Genomic DNA, 23,220 nt, shown 5'->3' with positions numbered 1-23,220 from the left:
TCTGTGACATTTCCACGTGGTTTGTATGAGGTTAAGTTTGTCCCAAAACAGATTTGTCCAAGTATTTGTCGACATCCACCGCCTGAAGCTCGGCCTTTAGCGAGTTTCATGAAAGCTTTTCCATTTGCCGTTTGAAACCCTCTGTGTCTGCAACCCTTCGCCGGGAACATGATGTGTTTTCAGTTTGTTTGGAGTAAGCAGAAGAAGAAGAACGGGGCAGTTAGCGTGAGCAGTGATGGCCCTGCTAACTGAGGCGCAGACTGAATCCAGCTCAGAAACTCAAATGTCAACAACAGAAAATGTATGTGAAAGGACAAAACAGTGCCGCCCACACTGTTTGATTGACAGGGGATTTCTGGAAAGTGCAGCGCAGGGATACAGTAACGCGGCAGTGAGCCATGAGAGACGGTGACACATGTTTAAAGATGAATGCATTATTTTTTTCCTCGTTTTCACCAAAGCTGCTTTGTTTCAGGGGCTTGTGAATTTCCTTTTTCCTGATTTGAGTCTCGTCTGCAGGAACTTCCTGAAAGAAGTGAAACTAATCGGAGACAAGTGGAACTACTGCGAGAAATTTTCTGTCGTTTTAAGAAAAATAATAACTAAACATGAGACTAATTGGCTTAAGGGCATGGCTGTAAGGGTGCGAATCGGCTTCTGAATAAAGATGAAGTTGCGACTGTTGGTGAGCAAAAACAGAAATCTGAGCAAGGATGACTGCTACCTAACCTTGAGATCAGCTGCTTCCTCAAACATTTTGCATTAAACAGACTTTTAAACCTCAGAATATAGATCACAGCTCTGACACAGACCCTTGTGGGTGCAGGTTTTTTTTTCTTTATTTTCTGCAGAAGACTCAAAGACATTCAGACCGTCAGATTACTGTGAGAACAGAGAGGCGTTACGTAAGAGTGTCATTCAGAGTTTTAGCTGGAGAACACACAGGTTGGGTAAATGTAGGCTAAACAGAGTTTCTGTGGCAGACGCTGACGGCGTAGAGAGCTGTGTGTCCGTCATTGTTAGAGGGTTTTGTGTTTCTGGACCGCTAATCCAAAAGGTCCAGGACAAGCACAGCCGCGCAGACCAGGGAGGACTGAGCACGCACGCCCTCGTACGCACAGTCGCCAGTCACAGGCGTAACTGCTGAGAATTGGCCATGCTTTGCTAAGCTTTCGTCTCACACCTACAATATGAAGGTTACAGTCTGAGAACAAGACGAGCAGCTCTGTGCAGGGGAGAGAACGGCGTGCTGCATGTAATTTCATTTTACATGACACCCTGCATTATCTCAAGTTCAGTCATACAAAGGAGGCGTCCCTGTGGAAGACCTTGATTTGGAGGTTGTACGAACATAATACAAGCTTTCAGTCTTTTTTCCTATTTTGACAATGAAGACATCCACACGAGCAGCGATGCTGTTTGAGGCGATATATATTAACGCCAGCACGTGTGGTGCCACATATTGCTTTGGAAAGTTGCAAGAATGTGTTTTGTCCCAAATTGACGACACATGGCACGTTGGAAGTGACACTACCTTTCAGGCGGTGTGAAAAATATCGCACAGAGAAAACTATTTATATCAGGACAGAAAACCCCATTTGAATCCTCAGAAGGGCAGATTTAATGTGATCCTGCTTGGTTAAAAACAAATCCTGGTGTTTGGTTTTTGGAGAAAAAAAAAAACGCTAGCCAGAACAGGCAACAAATGGAGAGGCGCACACACTCATACAGTACACATGTTCACGCACAGTCAACATCACTTCCTGGAATGACAAACTGACAGTGCAAGACCAAAAGCCAAAAGCTGAGAGGGATATTTGACTTGACAGTCCATGCTGAGGCAATTTTCCAACATGGTTGAACAACAAAGTTCTATTGTGCTCTATTCTGTGCCGCATTGTTTAACTCTCCTCTAACTACTCATCATTTATACAAGCTAAAGATTCCCCTTCAAAGTAAAACAAAAACACCAAAAATGAAAACAGGAAAGAGGTTAGTAGTAAAAGACTGAGTCGCCCTCCAGTCCTGTGACATACACTGTTTCCTAGCCTGGTTTGCAGACTGCACCGAGGCCTGCTGGTGAGTAATGTGTGGTGGGTGTGAGCTCAGAGGGGTCGGCGGCCAGCATGCAATCCCCTCAAAGCCGCTTTTGTGATGCTGCTGGCTTGAACGCTCGCGCCAGGCCTGGCCGAAGAAGGAGGGAGGAGATGGGGGGGGGGGGGGCTAGCTAGCAGCGGCTCTGTGAAGCAGGGAAGAGAGAGTGTGCTTGTAAGTGTGGCCAATCCAGCTACTATTGAGGCTCTGCAGTTGTCACACATCCAGAAATCACGTCTGGTGACGCTACTCCACACTGTAAAGTTAGAGTTAAAAGGTCATGAAGACTTTTATCAACTCCTGCGAGCGTAAAAGGAACTGCAACAGCGGGCATTATAGTTTAATACATTTAATTAATTCGCAAATTGATAAGGAAGAAAGTGGATTTGCAGAGGCTTAGCGAATGATATCTACTGAAGGTTGAGATAATACATGTATGTCATAAGCTGTTGATCAAAAACTCTTATTTGTGTTGCACTTTTCAAAGCTAAATTACAAATTGCTCAACAGAGGAGCAGACAACAACATGCCAAAACACTAGCATAACAAAAAATGACTGGGACTAGACAAAGACAAAAGATGACCCAAATAAAATTGAGAGCCAAGAGAGACGAGGCTAGAAAAGATCATGCAATGCAGAAATGCAAAAAAAGTTTTTAGTTGGAGCCATGACAGCAAATGAACAATCTCCTATGGTCTTAAATCTAAAAAGGGGGAATTTCTAGGAGAGTTTTGTTGCAGGATCTCAGGTTGAGTTCAGGGTGGGCACAAGAGATCACTAATGTATGCTGGAAAAACATAAAGTTCTTTAAAGTAATCCTTAAAGCTCATTTGAAATAGTCACGACTGAATGAGCGGCAAGGTTAAAGTCTCTCTCTATGTAAAAGTCACAAATCAGCTGATGTGCTGCGTCAGGCCTCTGTGGTTGTTGTGGCTTCGTCACATGTCACTGACTGTGTTCTGGCAACACCAACAAAAACCCACAACAGCTTCACATTCAAATGCAGCTCCGCCCTGATTGGTGCGCAGACGTGTGTGACATCCCAATCGAGCCCCTCCCACTTCAAACCAGTGACAAGAACACACATAAAAATCACTTAAAGACAGAAATCTTTCTTGGTAAATAACCAGAACTGTCTCAAGTGTAGCAGAGAATCGTCTGCTCGTGTAGGATCGAATTGCTTATGAAAAGAGGCTGGTTGAGAAAATAGGTTTTTAGGGCCTTTAAGTCAAAGGGGGGTGGGGGGTGCAGGGATTTTGGTGTATAAGGACATAAAAGCTGACAAAACCAGAGTATGTGGTGCTTTGAATTAGATAAAGCCTTAAAGAAAAGATTGGAAGTGAATGCAAAACTGAGTTTGAAGCCAAGCACTGGTGGTTATGTAGCTCAAAAAGCAAATTCTATCAGATTCAGATGAAACCAAAAGCAAACATTTTGACCCGAGGTCATTGATTCTTACTGAGGAAGGTAAAGTCCACCATGTAGAAGCATAATTATCTGTTTATAACCACAGCCGGCCGGCAAAATGCCTCCAACATGGCCGACAGAGGCTGAATTACATCACCTGAATGCCCTCTGTTGCAGTTAATATAGCTGCATGTTTGTAGCTTATAGTTTACTGTGTGTGTGTGTGTGTGTGTGTGTGTGTGTGTGTGTGTGTGTGCCTGTGTGTGTGTGTGTGTGTGTGTGTGTGTGTGTGTGTGTGTGCCTGTGTGTGTGTGTGTGTGTGTGTGTGTGTGTGTGTGTGTGTGTGTGTGTGCCTGTGTGTGCTGTAAGCCCAGGGAGGGGGGAGTCATTTGGAAGAAGATGTATGTAAACCCATTTCCAAACAAATGGGCCTGACTGCACGGCAACAGGGAGAGGTGCCATAAGCGTCCGGCGTGCATAATGCCCACATGAATCAAGACTTCCCGGCTGCCGAACGTGACCACACAAGCTTGTGTATGAATAGCACATGTCACCCGGACCCACATATCATCAACAACAGTCGGCGACCCCAACAGCAAGGCCCCATTCTGAAGTTGAGAGCCGCTGATCATTATTACAGACGCCTTGAAGCTGCAGCTGGCCAGCCGCGCTCAGACAGTCATACGTTTGCTCGCCGTGTTTGTGATGGAGGCGCAGAAACATATAATGCATGCAAAACCTACATCGCTTTATACAGGGGTCTTAAAGTGTGGCCTGGGGACAAACAGGGGCCCCGTGGAGGCTTTTAAAGGACCATACAAATGTGTTTAAAGTTGCGGCTCCTTTACAAATCCATGTATATGACTCATGTCACTTTTTCAAACACACAGTTTGGGATTTATTTTTCCCCGACTCTTGCAAGCAGCCATTGGTTTCCATTGCATTTACTATACAATATGTAAGTCAATATGCTCACTTTTGCAAATCATGTTACTGTGTTTTAGCTTTCCCCTACTGCTACAGACAGCCATTGGTTTCCATTTAATTCTGGGCATTAGGAAAATCGTCAGCAGATTCATAAAACAGTAGTAACGGCGAACATTAAGTCTGCATTCATTTTCCGACAATGTTGTGTTATTGTAAATAACATTATTACCTCATGACATTTGTGTAAGTTAACGTGCAGTAAAGTGAGGTTTAAGAGTCTAATAGGCTGGGAAATCAATTAAAATCAATGGCTGCTGGGACAATGGGGAAAAATACATACAAATGAGTAAAATTGCACTGCGTACTTTTTAAAATGACCTGCAAAAGTAAAACGTGTGCATCATTTGCAGTGATAATATACAAAGTAGCAATTCATGCAATATAGAAATGACTGGGAGACAATGGATGCCTGGACCGGCAGGGGAAATACATTCAAAACACAGCCCAAGCACGATGTAGCACCTGGGCAAAAACATGTAAAATCACTGGTGTGATCCTTGGAAAGCTGCTTAAAAATAGATTATATTATGATAATAATCCCTCAAAAACATCATAATCTTTTAAGGGTGTAACAGAAATGTACACTCAAGCAGTTCGCCTACATTTGCACAATACCACTGTGTTACCACGACCCTATTAGTGCTGATTTTAGAGTTTACAGCACTTAATGTTCACATCCTTTACTTTCCCCTCATCCACCCTGCACTGGTCCCATTAGAGCTGTAGATTTTCTGCTCATTTGCTAAGCATCATGGATCATCAGACGGACGCCGGTATGGTGAACCGTGTGCACCGTCTATCTTCCCTGCACCTTGACACATGCGTGTACTGCACAAATGTATTCACACACAGGCTGGATTAACTACTACCATACAGCAGGGATCCTGTGTACACACTCACAGACACACTACATGCTACAGAAGCCAAATGTGCAGCTTCCTGTGCTCCACAAATGGAACATATACACACATGTACTTAGTGTGTATATGTTCCATTAGTCAGTGTGTCGTACACCGTGCAGGCAGGCAGCCTTTACCCTAGGGGCCTGGACCTGAGTCAGGGCCCAGCCGGTGACTCCAGCTACCCCTTTTACCTCTTTGCATACATGGCAGCAAACGTATACATGTGTGCAAGCGTGTGTCTGCAGGCATGCAACTGTGTTTGCGTGCATTTTAGAGCCTGTGTGTGTGTGTTTTGGGGTGGTGGGGTTGCCTCCAAGGCGACACATCAAGGCCATCATTTATCCCTGATTGGGACGAAGGCAGCAGCAGCCTTGAATTTGTGCTACAATGCTGTGCCCATAAAGACCAGGAGACGACATTTCCTCCCCATTTCCCTCATGAATATCAAACAGCGCCACCGCCGCCGCCTCCACAAAAACACATAAGGAAAAATTACAGCCCTATTATTTTATTTGCATTACCTGTAATAGGCAGCATATTGGCTGCTGTATTTATTGCCTTATTGGCACCGGCTTGGCTGTAAACATTTACTGATTTATTAGCAATCCAGGCTTTGCCCAAACATCACACGTAATTACTTAGCAAATAGGGCAAAGACGCTATCAGGAATTTTGTGTTGCTTTTGCGACTTTGTGGGCTTCACGAGGGGATTGACCAGACTTAGCGGAGAGGAAGCGGGCAGGTTTGGTGTTGGAGGTTGACGCGTCTATCACAGATGGGGGATCTTAGAAGCTAGTTTTTCCTGCTGCTGGCTCAGACCCAGACATGCCTGTAGCCTCAACAGGGAATCGCAGAATGGCTGTTATTTGTACAGCTCTATATCCAGAGTCACTCCTTTCGGGGATGTGGTTAGTGTTGTTTTTTTTTTTCTTTACCTGAGCGCCCGCTTCTATCCAATTATGTTGTTTGTCTTCTCAAAGGCCTCAATACCTCTAGCTTTGCACCCCCCCTCCCCCCTGCTCTTCCACGCACACTGTTCCACAAAGTTAGATAGAACTAGATCCATTAAGTTGGTGAAATGAGCAAAAAAAGGCAGGAGTGAGGGTTACCCTAGATGCGCCCGTTCTTCTGTTATCCAATTTTACTGGGATTTGGAGTGATTTGCGCCTGGCTCCCCGAGGGAAATAAATACTTTGATTAATGTAATCCTGGGCAGGGAGGTGCCACAAACCAACCCCCCCCCACCCACCCCTCCTCTCTATCCTCAGGGAACGCCACTGTTTAACAAACAAAAACAAAAAGCAGGGACTATGGAGAGACATGCACAGTGGCTACAAACCAGGCAGCCACAGCAACGGCACTTCTATAGATTTGATTTCCTGCGGATTTGGTTTATTTATTAATTACTCCGCTTAATAACACGATATCATTCTTGATTAGCATGTGTAATACAGTCTAATAGAATAGAAAAATACCAGCGTGTCCGTCTGCTGATTTGCATACACAATAACACTGTGGTTTGTTTTGATGCTGCTGCTGCTGGAGGTGGGGGTGTGTAGGTATGTGCGTCCGTGCTGATGTGTTTTACATCTGTATGTATGTGGGGGAGAAGATGGGAGGGAGGTGGCCCAGACTGGGAGGCAACCAGCCCCCCAAAGAGGCATGGGGAGAGGGACAAGGGTAGGGGGTGGGGTGAGGCAGGAGACTGACAGACAAAGCACCCCCCCTTCCCTCTCTCTCTCTCTCTCTCTCTCTCTCTCTCCTCACTGCCACCTCCATAGTTGTCCAAACACACACATGCACACACACTCTCTCTCCTCCTCCCCTCTGACTCAGAAAGCTGCACTTCATCTTATCTTTGCCGATCTGTTCCCTGTCACTCACCTCCTCACCAGCCGGCACTAGTGGCTTTTTTCCCTCTGTGTGTGTGTGTGTGTGTGTGTGTGTGTGTGTGTGTTGTACAAGCACCTGCATTCAGATCAGCACATTCAGATGAATCTCTGTCTTTTTATTTTGCGGTCATGAAAAACTAACCTCACTGCAACTTCTGACCTTTTATTTCTCTAATTAATTTGCGCCTCAAATCTATATTTTTTTTTAAAGCCATAGTGTCAAAACAAAGTGACCAATTTTTAATCTGTTGCTCAGCAAATAAAAACTTAATTAATTCTCTCTAATTGAAACACTTTTCCTATGCTGAAATGTTTCATTTTAATGTTGGAAAATCGATTTGAATCATTTAATTTGCAGCCAAAACGCACACATTAAAGAAACTGCTAACACAAAGCACAGCCTTTGTAAACACCATGTCCTCCACACTGCCCAAATTATGACATCCCCATTGATTTCCAATCCCAAATCAATACCAGCAGTGCTGATACATGTCTGAGCCATGACTCCTGGTGAAATGAGCACTGAGCACCACTGGAGAGTCCTGTGATAACACTAAACATGTCATCTTTACCTGCATGTCAGGCCATTTACAAGCTGCAGGCCCACAGCGCTGCACGGCTAACACAGGGACATTACTGAGCCCACATACGACTCCATACTGGCCTTTATTAATAGAATATTAATAAAGAGCCTCTGTCTCGTTTGAATGGGTTAAGAAAAAAATCCCATTCACGTCTGAAATTAAAGGCATGTTTAATGCTTACACTGATATTCAGTGTAGCCCATTTAATTAACGGTATAGTAGCTACATTATCATTAAGTGCTCCAAGTTGGATTCGGCTTTAAATCAACGTTTGGCCTGACGTGAGACGCACTCAACGTATGTCGTTTCGGATTAGTGACTGGACCAAGGGGAAGAAAATAAATTATGTAGCCCATAGGCAACTTAAGTAGGCCATAATTAAAACGGCAGGAATTGCATCAATTTAATCTGAATATTGTAACCAGGGGTGCAGTGGGAGCCACAGGCAGGTTTACCCACCTTGTGAGGCTGACATAAATCTGTTTGTCAGGTGTCATAAATTCATGGCGGCTGCAGAAAAGTGGAGGCAAAGTGATGAGACCGTGAGGGTGTTTTATGAGGGGAGAAAGAATAGATTAATGTTGTGGCTGATTTGATTTTTGTTCATATTGGACGCTTTTATCCCCCTCACAGAATGAGATTAGATTCATATTTTAACATACTTTTTTAATTAAATCACCTTTAAAACAGCACAAGAGCACCTCGCCTGTTTCCCTTTATTTTTTTAATCCAAATTTATCTGCGCGCAATTTGGAAACAGGCAGCTTCTGATTGGAGGAGTCCAAGTTCGCGAAAAGCATCTTGATGAATTAGACAATCTGCTCCTGGAGGAGTAAATAAATAAATAAATAAATGAATGAATGAATAGAAATAAATGGCCTCCTGCTACCAGGAACCGTCACTGTGCAGCATGACAGAATGGGCTCATAATGCAGAGTAATAACGCACAGTGCTGCTGGGATGCTGCGTCGCTGCTGGTTTTCAGTGGTTGGTGATGAGGAGGAGGAGGAGGATGAAGAGCACCGCTGGGCAGTGCAAACACCAAATGGCCGGTGGAGGATTGCGGTGCACTAATTCACGAGCCCTGTCCAGCCCTCATTTGCTGATATTTCTTAAAGTCTCCTTTTAGTCAAACGTTTCCACAAAGACCTGCTGGCTCAGACTTCCAGGCTCCTGCAGATGGCGACTGGCTTAAAACAGCGTGCAGGGCCTATCTGATCACACACTATTTGCATATCAACTGGAGCTGTCATTGATAGGCTGCTGTCACGGGCCACGCTCTGATCAATACGGGCACGTTTCTTCGCGCAGCTCCTGATGCTGAGTGGGGAAATAATAATTCATGTGGGAGTTTAGTGTGCAATAAAACTGGGTTGGGATATCTTTAAAAATTGGATAATTAAATTAAGGTGATTTAATTGCCTCTGGGATTGAGGGATGAACCAGAATATAGTCTGAGCCCCGGTTTTATTTGGTGATTCTGACATGTAGCTTGTTTTGCAAGAATTAGTGGGCTATTTATTCAACAGCTTAAGTGCTGCCTCGGCGTGTGACACTGTTTCTCCACGCTGACCCTCTTAGTCATTTTCCCTGATATCTTAATTGCCAATCGTGTCATCCGACCATCAGGAAGAGCTGTGGCCATAAAATGACAAGGACGCACCTTTTACACCCTGCAAAACACGTGTGCATACACACCCAGTTGAAGGAGTTTCACTCGGGTTCAGTGTCAGCCCAGTGGAGCGGGGTCACCGTGTGAGAATGTGCAGGATTAACAGATAGTTGTGATTAAAATAAACGCCACATTTCTGCAGAAATGTGACATAAGATGGGCAGCTTTTCTTTTTTTTTTTTTTTTGCAGTGTAAGATATACATATTTGCATCATGAGTGAGCGCGACACCTGGCGGCACATGTGCGATTCTTTTAGATTTATGATGACTCCCAAACCCCTGGCTCACCTCAGCCCCTGACTCAGTGACACATGCGAGGCTTCAGTGCTGCTCAGTAACGACGCGTTCTGTTCATATTTAAAAAAAAACCATAATAATCTGCAAGATCACGCAAAATCGTGCGTTAAGTTTCTTCCGTTACGCAGCACAAAGTGGTCTTGTTTTACGCATCGCGATAACTTGCCTGGTAACCAACAAAGTCACGGTTTGGTTCAATAAAACCAACAGAATTTCAGATCTAGGCTGTTAATTATTTAGTGGTGACCACGTGATCGTGCTTTGTTGTTAATTGTACACAAATTGACTACAAACCAGAGGAAGTCTTGTTTTTGGGTACCACAGGTGGAGTAGTTTCGTTACAGTAACGCGTTACCCATCCAGCACCGGTGCTGCTGGCCCGGGACACCGAGGCTCTTTTCATCTCGACTCCAGTGCACAAACATACAGCTTAATGCGACTAGTGTTTCCCCCCTTTCATTGGGCTCACCATGGCTACCAAGTGCTGGGCTCAGAAATGCGCTCCCCATCAATGCGGGGAAAAGAGTTAACCCGTGAGAAAGAAAATGACCCTCTAACAGCTAAAAAAAAAAAAAAAAATCTCCAAAACCAAACGACTTCTCCACAAATTCAGGTTACTTTGCAATAGAGCATCATATTGACTGACTCTGGAAAGTTGTGCTAGATGCTGAAATTGTGCTTTTAAATAACTGCATGTGACCAGATCTCTTTGAAAAATCAGTCGTTTTTAGACATTTGTTCATTCATTCGTTCCCTCAAACGTCCAAAAACCCCCAAAAATAAAGAACCGCTCAGCATTCAGGTTGCTCAGAGGCGACCGTGAGCTCTGTCTGCCTGCCTGTCTGTCTGTCTGTCCTGATGAGTGGGTTTAGGACCGAGCTGTGGTCGACAGGCTGCTGCGTATAAACTTTAAACAAACTTTGCCATGGCGAGATCGATTTATATTAAACGATTTCATATTGCACTTGCCTACGCGATCCCTCAGGAGGATTTAACCGAGGGGTCTCTCTCTCTCCCTCTCCCTCTCTGTCTCTCCCTCTCCCTCTCTCCCTGCTTAAAATGTGATTGATTGCACTTTTCTCCGGTGGACATTCACTACAAAACAGCTCAGCTTATCCATCTGCCCGCTATTTATATATATAAAGCAAAAGAAAAAAAAAACCCAAAAGGCTGGGGCGCAAAGGCAAACAGCGGCGCGCGTATTGATTTAAACGCGTTCAGGAGAAAGGACACGCATTTGCAATTCGGTTTTAAATATAAGTTAGAGAGAATATGAGCGCATATCGGCGCGCAAGTGGGATGAAATATCATTTAGAGCAGAGAGCAGTCTGTAAGGACGCGCGGAACAGGCACTGAGAGGCGATGCGATAAACTCCAACATTCCTCATGCGTAAAAAAAGAAATCCGCATAGGTGATTGTTGACTTACCTTGCGTCCAAGAAAAGAGAAATAGCTTCACATTGTTCCTACGGAGCCTGTAAATGGTTATCTCCCTTTCCTACGACTCGGTGCTCCCTAAGATTTTCTTTCCTCTGCCTCAACTGAGCAGGAGCACTCCTCGGCTCCCGCTATTATTTTCACTAAAATATATGAAAATTTATGCAAATGAAAATCAGCACTAACTGTTCGTCTCTTGTTATACTTGGGGATGATTTTTTTTCCTCTCCCCCTTTTCTTTCTTTTTTTTTTTTTTTTTTTTTTTTGCATACAAAATAAATGAACTCCCCCAGCAGGGAACTTGGGGACCTTTTATAATAAGCAAATAAATAATAAACACATCATATATCAGAGAGGAGTGTGTTTTTTTTTATCGCCGCGCGGTGATTTCGGGGAGCATTTCTGACTCTCCTTTTTGACTCCTTTTATATTTATATTCTACACTTTTTCCATTTGGAGGGGTTATCATGTGTGAGGAGCCCTCTCCTCTGCATACCTACCCTTGGTGTCACGTTTCTGCTGGCCGCCTGAGACGCCCTTTCAAAGCTTGCAGTGCGGATTGAACAGCAATAATTTAGAGCGAAGTCCTCACTGTATATTAATGAACAGAGGGGCCCCATGCTTCTGGCCCCCAGCCTGCCCATTCAATGTAAACAAATCCACGAGGCTCCCTCGGTTTTGAGCCCAGTCCAAATTAAATCTACTGGGATGAGAAGAAGAAGGGGGGAGGGAGAGGGGAGAGAAAGGGTGGGGGGGACTGGCATGGAGTACACAAGTACACCACTGCCTTATATTTGCCGTTAAATCCCTTTTGCAATAAAATCTTTGCGTCATCTTTGATTTGGGGAGCTGGCGAGGCTGTGTTTGGCATGTAGCTTTTAACCTTGTACAAAACCGAGCTAATCCCGTCAGAGGAATCACCTGCCACAGGCCTCGTCTCAGCCAGGTGGACTCAACAGGCTTGCAGACACCCCTCATCTCAGCCAGTGTGCGCAGCGGGACCCACATATCTGGCCCTTGTTACCACCCTCGGGTGCGTCCATAGGCGCGGGAGTCCCACGCACCAACAAAGGCCCCATTCAGGCCGAGGTGATGTGGTCATCTTGAGGGATGCTGCGCACTTTGAGGGCTATATCTATAGATGCTTCCAGCCCCGCCGCCCCGCGCACACAAATCCCCAAAGGACTGCTCAATTTGCCCTTGTTTTGGTTGCCACTTTCTCTTTCACTGTGCCTCACTGAGGTTGCCTGCGCGCGGCGTTTCCGCATGGAAGCATCCCCGCAACCTTTGTGCGTTAACTCCTGAGGAGCCGAGGCGGAGGGCTGCACTGCCTCCCTCTCTGCACTCAAATCATGACAGACACTTCCTCCCTCTCTCTGCTGGGGCTGTATGGTGCTCTGAGATTTAGGGTGCAGCCGTCGTTGGTTTCTCTATAAACAATCAGGAGCCCGGAAGAGATTTTTTACTTTTATACGCTCATAAACAATCAAACTGAGCTGGCAAATGTCGCCTAAACACTTTTGAAATGCTAATGTAACCATTTTATCACACCACGCACCCATGTAGGCTACTATAACAAGATAAAGCAGGTGCTGTTTGGTGAACCTCTTTCTTTTTTTTTTCAAAATCCTGTATTTTTCATGGGTGGCCCAGAGGGAATTAAACCCCTAACCGTGGCTGCATGGACGCCTTGTTCTATTACACAATCAGGTCAGGTTACTAGATAACTATAAGTGTTACCAATAGGTCTTGTAATGTCAACTGCGCGTGCAGGTTTTGAATAAACACTTGCATTGATCCTGCATGTGTGTTTAGAAGAAGAATAACAGAATATAAAACTAGTTAATCACAGTCTGGACGCCGTTTTATTACCTAAATATAGTCCATGCATCTGTTTGAGCTGAAATGATCCTGAGCAGATGCTTTTATGTGAGGATTAATACTTTAATACAGGTGTATTAGTGTTGATGTATTGCTGAAAGTAGATCTGAAGCTTAGAGGTTCATCATGGTGGTGGTCTGGCTCATAGTGATCACAAACTAGAGGTCAGCCTTTATCAACCTTCACTTTTTAATTTACCCCTTCCTCCCTGTTTGTGTGCTAATATCTCAGGACTATTTACTACCAAGTTGTGCTCCCCGTTTTGTTTGGACTGCAATTAAAAATCAGCCAATTGGAACAGCCGGAAGGAGGGCTCATGCGCCCAGAGCAAGGCTGGCGAGACCTGCCAATCACGCCCCGGGTAACCAATCAACGGGGACGCACGGGGTAAACATCCGTGCGTCGTCGGGGTTGGAGGGGGGCGGGACTACACGGGCTGTCACGGAGAGAGAGAGAGAGAGAGAGATAGAGAGAGAGAGGTGGAGAGAGAGAACAAGCGAATGAGAGAAGAGGCTTGCAAGCAGCGCCGTACACTGTTATACTGGATTGTACTTCAACGGGAGTTTGCGGTTTGGCAGGTTTATATACATCAAAACAGAACAAAGAGATAGGCTCTACAGTGCTATAAAAGAAGAGAGAGAAAAGAATAAAGCGAGGGAGAAATCTCGGCGACTGAATTACAAAAGAACTAAGGACACTCTGCTAATGTTTTTCACATCCAAAGGGGACATAAACTGGGACTTTGTACATTGTGGAGATTTTGCAAAGCTTTTTGTTTTTTGCGACCACCAAAAGTTTGTTTGGGACAACGCTTTTTCCCCCGTATATTTTAATTTTAATGTTCCCAATTTCATCCCAGTGCAAAACTTTCTAAACGGACTGCACATGGTTTCAAAGGGCTTTTGAAAACCTGGAATTTTATTCGCCGATATCCATGCACAACTGTCTGAAGTAGAATGTTGTAAATACACGCGGATTTTACTCAGTTTTCTGCCACAGTTTTTGAAGCTTTTTTGCGTTTTTACGCACGTCGATGGTATTTGCCAAAAACCTACCCATACTTTTAAAGTTTGAATAATTCATGAGATACAATTTGCCTGCTCGAAAGAAGTGACTGTAAAAGGGAGGGGGGTTATCCACAAACATATTCATAAGGGTTGACGGAATGGCCACCGCGGCTTCCAATCCTTATCTGGCCAGCAATAGCATCTTATCGTCCGGATCCATCGTGCACTCTGACTCCGGAGGTGGTGGCATGCAGCCGGGCAGTGCTGCGGTTACCTCGGGGTCTGGGGGTTACAGGGGAGACCCCTCAGTCAAGATGGTACAGAGTGACTTTATGCAAGGCGCAATGGCAGCGAGCAACGGGGGACACATGCTGAGCCATGCCCATCAGTGGGTGACATCCCTCCCGCACGCCGCAGCGGCCGCAGCAGCAGCCGCGGTTGCAGCAGCTGAAGCCGGATCGCCCTGGTCGTCGAGTCCCGTCGGGATGACGGGCAGCCCGCAGCAGCAGGACGTGAAAAACTCCGGAAGAGACGATCTGCACACGGGCACCGCGCTGCACCACAGGCCCCCTCACTTAGCTCCCCATCAGACTCACGCCGGGGCTTGGGGGAGCACGACTGCGGCTCACATTAACTCCATTTCCGGGGGACAGCAGCAGCAGCAGTCGCTGATCTACTCCCAGCCGGGGGGGTTCACTGTGAACGGGATGCTGAGTCCGGGGAGCCAGAGCCTGGTGCACCCGGGCTTGGTGAGGGGGGACACCCCGGATCTGGACCACGGCAGCCACCACCACCACCATCACCACCAGCATCCGCATCACCAGCACCACGGCGGCGTCAACAGCCACGACCCGCACTCGGACGACGACACACCGACCTCGGACGACCTGGAACAGTTCGCCAAGCAGTTCAAACAGCGGAGGATCAAACTGGGCTTTACGCAGGCGGACGTCGGCTTGGCTTTGGGCACCCTGTACGGGAACGTTTTCTCTCAGACAACCATTTGCAGATTCGAGGCTCTGCAGCTCAGCTTCAAAAACATGTGCAAGCTCAAGCCTTTGTTAAACAAGTGGCTTGAGGAGGCCGACTCGTCCACCGGCAGCCCCACCAGCATCGACAAGATCGCGGCGCAGGGGAGGAAGCGAAAGAAGCGCACGTCCATCGAAGTGAGCGTAAAGGGGGCTTTGGAGAGCCACTTCCTTAAATGCCCCAAACCCTCGGCCCAGGAGATCACCAGCCTGGCGGACAACTTGCAGCTGGAGAAAGAGGTGGTTAGAGTGTGGTTTTGCAATAGGAGACAGAAGGAAAAACGGATGACGCCCCCAGGAGTGGCACAGACGCCGGAGGATGTGTACTCTCAGGTCGGCAATGTGAGTGCAGAAACACCGCCCCCCTCCATGGACTGCAAAAGAATGTTCAGTGAAACATAGAACAGCACACCAGAATATTTTATATGAAATTAAACTGATTAAAAAAACATACAGACTATCGCCAAGATAGCCAAAATTTTTTGATACTGTGATTGTGAGGAAATATGAATGAGACTGCAAATGTGTTATCTATTTTTCACCAGAAAAAAAAGAAAGAGAAAAAAAACAGCAACCTTTCCCCCCTTTTTCCTCCCAACCCCCTCAGAAAACGCACCGTTAACCTTCTTCCAGGCCCTGAAATGTTTTAACCTAAAAGGTTCCTTCTGCTTTTTTCTTTCAGGGGCATTTTTTAGTAGATTACTTAAAAGATGCAAGTGAAGCGAGCGACCAGAGGGTGACAACTACAAGTTCATTCCACCAGGTAATTTTGGCGCATTAAGACACACCAAGAGGAAACCAAGTATTGTTTTTTTTTTAAATATTTTTTCTCCTCCCTCCTCCAAAAACCAAACAACAAAAAATATCCCCCGTCACTGTCCTGTGTTTGATTGAAGAAACAAAGGAGCAGGCATTTTGTATATTTAGAAATGGGACTGAACCGCCTTCCCCCCCCCTCTCCAAGCCTAACAATAACAGAGAGGAAAAACTGCAACAATATGAATAAGAGTGACATCCACGAAGCTTCCATCATGATTCCCAGCAATTTTATTTCCTCTGAGGTGGACTGCATGGTTTCATTCACACACACGCGGAGGATTAGGGATATATATGTATTTTTTTGGTCATCTTGAGGCCCTCATGAGCCCAGAAAGAAAAGACAAGCAGGACCAGGACTGTCCCCGCCTGATCTCAAAGATCACCTTCTTTTTTTTTTTTTTTTGTTAATTATTATTATTATTATTATTTAATGGACTCTGACACCGTGAGTGGATTTTTCTCCTTTTTTTTTCAACAAATAGAGCATAAGACATTTGAAAAAGACTTCAAACTGCACTTATGTGAGGAAAAAAAACCCTGAAAATCTGTTGCCAAGTGTGACTGAGTGGGTGCTGTGGATATACTATTAATGCTGCCCTTTCTAAGCAGTGTTCTTTGGTAGGTTTTAATAAACAAAACTCTGTAAAGCCGGCAATATAGATCACTAGATCAGATACTGATCTGAGTTATTTACTTTATATTTTTCATCAGAATTACTTGTTTTAATATTTCATTGGGAATACATGTGAATTATTCCAAACGGTAATTTATTTTTCCTTCCCAGGAACTTGTGTAAGATGCTTTCCCCCTTTTTTTCTTGTTTAATTTCAATATTTTTCTTATATATATATTATTTTTTTTGTTGTTGCCCTTATTTGTTTAATTTTGTATTCTCGTTTCTAAAGGAGCACAAATCATCATAAGCTGACATTGACCGTTGTTAGGTAATAAGGGTATATTTTGATGTGATAATTTGATTGTAATTTAATTTCAGTAGTGGTTCCGTACGAGCTGATTGAGACACAATAAATTTGTTAGAATGAAATGCAAATCATCTTGTGTTCTGAAATTTATATTCTGATCGCACGTTGGGTTGTTTTAGTGGAGGCTGATTTTACCCTGTGTGTATTTTTTCTTTTTGTGTGTGTGTGTGTGTGTGTGTGTGTGTGTGCATGCACAGCAGCACGAGCTAATGAAGAAAATGGTGGACTATTTTGTCCCAGATGAAGCTGCGAGCTAATAATAACCTCCATTAGAATAACGCAGAACAAAAGGCTCTTTGTAGAGTGGAAATACTCACCTTTAAAAACTAAAAGAGGGCATTTTTTTATATGTTAAAATATCTTTAAAAAGAGAGAAATTGGCGTCTTAATATAGCATGAAGAGCTCCCAGGTTACTGCCTGAGCTTAAATAACTGTCCACCAGCGCTGCTTTAACTCTATTTCACCATTTAAATGAAGGGTGAGTTGCAGCCCTGCGCATTGGCTCGTCTGTTTGTTTCCATCTGCTGCCTCCTGAGGCCTCGGACCTCAGCCTGCACCGGGGAAAACACGCACTTATGCTCTTGTGTTAAAGAGAAGAGAGAGACAGAGCACTGGAGATTCTTGATGGAAGAAAATCCAAGCGGATAACAGTCGTCCATGTTGTGTGTGTGTGTGTGTGTGTGTGTGTGTAGGGGGGGGTGATGTAGGCTATAGAGCGTCCCAATGCATGTTATGTAATGTTTACGTTGCAGCGCAGCCTCGCAGCAGACTGGCAGCTACCAGTGCAACACAAGCTGTAATCTGCGAAATAATTTCATCTGCAGCGTTTGGGTTCATGGCAGGGGTGCTCTGGGTGCTGTGGGTGCTCCGGGTGCAAGGCTGTGAGATGGGAGTGCGAGAAACAAAGCTGCTCCGCGACTCGAATGTGGAGTTCACGTGACCTCGGAGAAAAAAAAAAAAACCGAGCCGCCACGTGTGTTGTTGCAGGTGGAGAGGAGCGGGGCTCGGTGCGCGCTGGCATGTTGGTTTTTGGTTTTTTTTTAGGATGCGGGGCAGTGGGTCAGAGAGCTTATTGATTGTGTCTGTCCGAGAGCCGAGCCAGCCCACAGACTGAGCGAGCTGCTGTCTGTCTGTCTGTCTGTCTGACAGGCCGGAGTGGTGCCGGCTAATACCTGGATTGTTGTTTGGGGACTTGTGACAGCAGAAGTGATCTCCAGCCTGTGCTCCTGAAGGGAAGGCGCTTGTGCAGTCAGCATGGTGACATTGTGTCTTGTGTTGTTTTATTTCTTACAGTATTTCCACCTGGTTCCTCGCTGCTTTAGCTCTGTTAGAGGCACTCTTATTACTATTCTTTTTTTTTTTTTTTTTTAACAACAGGACTATTTTTCGTCACGGCTGCAAGAGGCAAATGTGTCCCAAACTTTTTTTTTTTTTTTTTTTTCTCGCTCGCCTATTCAGCAAAACTCAACAAAACGTGTCTTCTCGCTGCAGGATTTGAATTTCGCGGATGATTTCCCATACTAGTTGCTTAGCAACTGAATTCAATGATATAGAGAAGTGGGCATCATTTTTCTTTGTCTCCATTAGCGAAAGTGGCAGCAGAGACACGCTGCATGTGCACTCCTCAAAACTTTAGATTCTGTCATTTATGCTGGAGCGCGATGGATTTTCAAGGTGATTTTTTTTTTTTTTTTTTTTATTTCTGATCTTAAAGGAAATCAGGACTAATCAGGAGGCTATTCAGAACACAGCGAGGTTGCTTGTTCATATAGATCTTAAAACTAAAATCAAATATTCTGCGCGTGCTGCCGGAACAAAAACAGAATAATGAGGCTTTTTTTAAAAAAAATAAAAAATAAAGCACTTGCTCATTATGCATGCAGCTCCTGTGCAGCTCTGCTACAAAGTCACATGACGAGCGGAGATAAGCCTCCCCAACGCGCCAGACCTTCACCACAGAGAGGAACACTTGATGTTCACCACAACACACACACACACACACATGCGTGTGTGCGTGCGTCCACATGTGGATCCTGCAGAACACCTTCCAGAGCAGATCTAGTCAGGGGGATTTTTTTTTTTAACCAAAGGCGACACAAAAAGAGTTTTAAATCTCATAATGGGTTTTTTCATGGGTCTTCAAAAACCATGTTGGCAGCAGCGTGTGTGTGCGTGTGGAGGGCAGGTCTGAGCGTGTGTGTGCGTGTGTGTGTGTGTGTGCCGGTGCGTTCAGGCCCTGGGAGCACGTCCCTCTCCCTGCTATTGATTTAGGACGCCAGTGGGCCCAACAGGCTCGTCGCGCCCATTCGCGCCAATTATAAAGCAGCTCGTTGTCACACCACTCTGCTCTTTAAAACGAGACTTCAGCGGGGAAGTGGAGGCACTCCGGAGTCACCCCGCAAAACTAAAACTTTTGAAGCCTAATTATTAATAACATTTCACAACAAGCGGCGCCCTTCAGTCAGACACTGACACCAAGCCCATGTTCTGTGCATGTAAATCCAATAAAAACTCTAATTACACAGATTTAAACGGAGCAAATAATAGCCTTATAATAAAAAGATGTCTTGTACACTCCACGCTGTGCTGTTTGAGTCTAGCTGCAGGCCAACTTAAGTGTGTTTAAATAATAGTGTTTAAACACCTTATATTGCTCTGTAGCTGTTGTTTTATGCTTGTAAATATCATGTCACGTGTTTTATTCTAAGGCCGCACCTTCAGAGTTGCAGTCTGCATATTTAACACACACTTTAGATCACTTTTTAATTATATATCCACGTCAACACGCTTTTAATTATATTTATTATCTGTGTTTGTGGCTTTTTGGGAGATTAATCCAGCTTAAACGCAGCCTTGTTTATGCTCTTAATAAGGCAGAACAGGACGTATAATGGATCCACGCTTCTGCTGCATCATCCACTCCGTTTTTTTAGGTGCGTTGTCACTTGGAAAGACTAAACCGAGCAAATGTCTGCTGTCAGGCTCATTCTAACCTGGTGGAAATGTGCACATACACAATGGTCCCCCCCCCACCCTCATACTGTATTTACTCCACGTGTCGAGCGCATGAATATGGATCATTCTGAGCTGTTCTCCACAGGGAACCTTCCTCTTCCACGTCCACATGGATTTATCTGTGCTGCAGGAAAAGACGCGCAGAAAAAATATCCTTGTGTCTGTTTGTGACTGCTGACTTTTGATCATTATTATTACTGTTATTTTACAGTAAGTCTGCTGGCGCCTGTCTTTGATTCCTCCTTTATTTCTACTGTTAGCATCGTGACAACTATCGGCACTATTATTATTATTATTATTATTATTTTTATGTGGTTTATATCTATTAATATCTTTATTATATCTTGTGCAGATAATATAAAATTGCCGAGTTTATTGGTATAATTAAAATAAATTATAAGGTTTTAATCTAGCTTTTATTGCATTTTAATGTATTTTATATTAAATTCTGCTGTTGATATTTTTTAAAGTCCATGCACACACATGCATTGCCAATTTATGAGAGATTATTATTATTATTATTATTATTTAGGTTTGTATATAATTGTGCCTGACATCTACGGGACACGTTTGTCCTCTTTCAACAGCAGAAGAAATGGAGAGAAATAAAATTCAGCCCGGCGTCTAAAAGTTAGGATCAGAAGAGGCCTCCATGTAGATCTAGTTAATCAAGCCGTGTTTGTGGCAGCAGCAGCAGCAGCAGCAGCAGCAGCAGAAGAAGAAGAAAGAAGAAGAAGAAGAAGAGGAGGAGGACGTTTTAAAATATGACGTGACTCTCGGGGGTTTCCTCTCTATAAATTGTGAAGGTCATGGTTTTGTGAGCAGGCAGGATGGATAGGTAGAGGAGGGGTGGATGGAGTCTGAAGGCAGCTCAGCCATACAGAGGTAATGTACTTCAGCATCTCATCTGCCTGTCTGCATTTCAAAAGCACATAAAGCCTCGTGGAGGCTGATGGGTTTTTTTTTTTTTTTTATCCTCCTCTTCTTTCCAAATGCGGATTTAAGGCCTTTAATGTAACAACATGAGTGATTTAGTTGGATTTAATTTATAACTCAGAAGCGTTTCGACCTGAGAAACAGTCTTTGGCAGATATCGACCCTTTTTTTTTTATTTAAATGTTTAAGGTCAAGTGAGAATAAACCTTTAAAGTTTAGCCTTAAAAGTGGGGAAATTCTTAATAGTGTTTGTTATTCTCTGGGATTCTTATACATACATATACATTATAGTCCTATAATATTAATAGGATTAATGGGATAATTTTCTGATCACATTCCAAAAGGTGTGTGTGTGATGTTTTAGTATAACTTCATATTATATAACCTTTAGCAAAGTAACAGCCTATATATGATATAATATTTCTCTATATCTACTCCATTAATAATCCTTTCTGAGTTTTTATGCAGACTGTAGTTTTATTTCTACTCTTTTGGTATTAAAGTGACTTTATTGGCACCTAACTGCATTCTTCCCCTTTTGCACACACTGTAGTTTTATAAGTTCTTTGAGGGGAGTTTTCTGGCCGCTGAAATAATCCCAATAGGGTCTCTGCTGTAGGTCAGCACACACCACACACACACACACACACACACACACACACACACACACACACACACCTGCACAACTTGAAAAATAGAATCAAATAAATCAGGTATGTAATTATTTGTGTGGGGACGTTTTGCCCAGCAGCTTGTGTGTGGTGCAGCCCTGTCACCAGTTAAAATTCATCTTTGAGGGGAGATTTAGTGTCTTTTTGGAGGAAAACTTGCAGCAGCAACAAACAGGCCCATGCTCACACACCGATGCTGCATCACTACAGCGCATGGATGCTGATATTTGCCTTATTTGCAGCATACAGAGACCTCTTCCCCTTCGCATAAAGGAGTTTCATCCATGATTTGTTTGTTGCACTCAGAAAACAAACAGCTTTAAATAGTAGAATCTGTTAAATAAAAGCATTTAAACCACTTTCTTCATGTTTTTTTTTTACTCTCATTGTAATTACTAACATCAAAATGATCCAAACAATAATTCCTACAAATATTATTCCCTCAATAAAATAGTCCACCCTGGCTCTGATATGATCCATGCTCTGTCCTCCTTGATGAGATGCACTGGAGTGAATCTGTCCTCTCCAGCTTCTCTGACCTTACAGCGCCACCTAGTGGCCGTTTGAAGCTGCGCCCTCTATTTATACCTCCTGCCATTAACTTCACCAGAATCAACCGCCATAATCACGGTTAATTAATGAAGATGACATTTTGATGTAGTTTGCATTAGGAGGGTTCAGATTCTGAGTCTGGAGCCACTTAGGATGTGTTTTTTTTTTCTTTTTTTCTTGGTTTTATTTTTCTGCTTAGATGAAAATATTGTTTAATTATTTATTCAAAGTCTCTTTACTGTCATTTAAAACTTCACTGTTACACCAATTCTTGTGTCGAACAATGCTGACTTCCTTTTTACCTGCAGCCAAGTGGATGAACAGCATTTTGTACGTGTTTCATACATATTATACATATTTCCGTACATATCGCAGCTGTCCTGTGAAAAACCACGTCTCTCCAAATATCAGCTCTCCACCAGCCCTGTTTTCAACTTTGGGACCAATTTGAATGGTTTTAACCCACTTAATCCACCCATTTATGTGAATAATTCAAATTAAAAAAGTGCACGTTTTCCCTGTACAGCAATTGAACAGCTGAAAAGTTGCCATTTGAAATCACACTGCTCTGTAATCTATGAAAATCATTTCACAGACTTGTCATCTGGCCTTTGGCTCAGCTGTGTTTTGAGGATATCTCTGATGGAGCACAGTCAGCAATGTTTTAGTGATGTTGGAGATGCAAATTTTATTTTGTTGCCGTGTTAAAGTCTGTTGGATGAGAAAGATTCACTCTGATTTCTGCACCTCTTCCTCTTTAAAGCTCATAGATCACAGGAGCTTGCAGAGAACAACACAAACTACCGACCCACCTGTCCAGAAGCAGGCTGCCGGTGGCTCTCAGGCAGGAGGACACGACAGTGATGCTGAGTGAGTTTGTTGTCTTGTTTTGTATGTTTACATGTGCTCACGTTATAGCTGACTAGGGAAAATCACAGTGTGTTCCCATAATAAACCATTTTAAAATGTATTGTCACAAAGCTGCTTGTCATGGCTCAGGAGAAGTTGACATTTAGGAGTTACGTACTTTTCCAAGGGCAGCTTGTCTGATTTT

The 23,220-nt window shown here is 44.0% G+C and overlaps 1 protein-coding gene across 2 annotated transcripts; it reads left to right on the top strand.

Moving 5' to 3' along the window:
* The first annotated feature begins 14,319 nt into the window (after positions 1-14,319).
* On the top strand, positions 14,320-16,195 carry pou3f3b (POU class 3 homeobox 3b). 2 transcript variants are annotated; one of them, XM_070855723.1, is made up of 3 exons: positions 14,320-15,531; positions 15,872-15,952; positions 16,172-16,195. In XM_070855723.1, exons 1-3 carry the CDS (start codon positions 14,320-14,322, stop codon positions 16,193-16,195), a joined length of 1,317 nt encoding a protein of 438 aa, XP_070711824.1. The 2 variants fall into 2 exon arrangements, with proteins under 2 accessions (XP_070711824.1, XP_070711822.1); XM_070855721.1 differs by lacking the exon at positions 16,172-16,195 and having other exon boundaries at positions 15,872-15,970.
* Positions 16,196-23,220: the final 7,025 nt, after the last annotated feature.

This window comes from Pempheris klunzingeri, chromosome 24, assembly GCF_042242105.1.
Source record: "Pempheris klunzingeri isolate RE-2024b chromosome 24, fPemKlu1.hap1, whole genome shotgun sequence".
NCBI classification, from domain to species: Eukaryota; Metazoa; Chordata; class Actinopteri; order Acropomatiformes; family Pempheridae; genus Pempheris; species Pempheris klunzingeri.
This window is presented reverse-complemented; position numbering and strand designations above follow the sequence as displayed.

What these genes read in the sequence shown, in the direction of transcription:
- pou3f3b (XM_070855723.1), top strand. Translation starts at nt 14,320, where the DNA reads ATGGCCACCGCGGCTTCCAATCCTTATCTGGCCAGCAATAGCATCTTA. An exon ending in TGTACTCTCAGGTCGGCAAT is followed by an intron (nt 15,532 to 15,871) that starts GTGAGTGCAGAA and finishes TTTTTCTTTCAG; the next exon opens with GGGCATTTTTTAGTAGATTA. An exon ending in CTACAAGTTCATTCCACCAG is followed by an intron (nt 15,953 to 16,171) that starts GTAATTTTGGCG and finishes AATAACAGAGAG; the next exon opens with GAAAAACTGCAACAATATGA.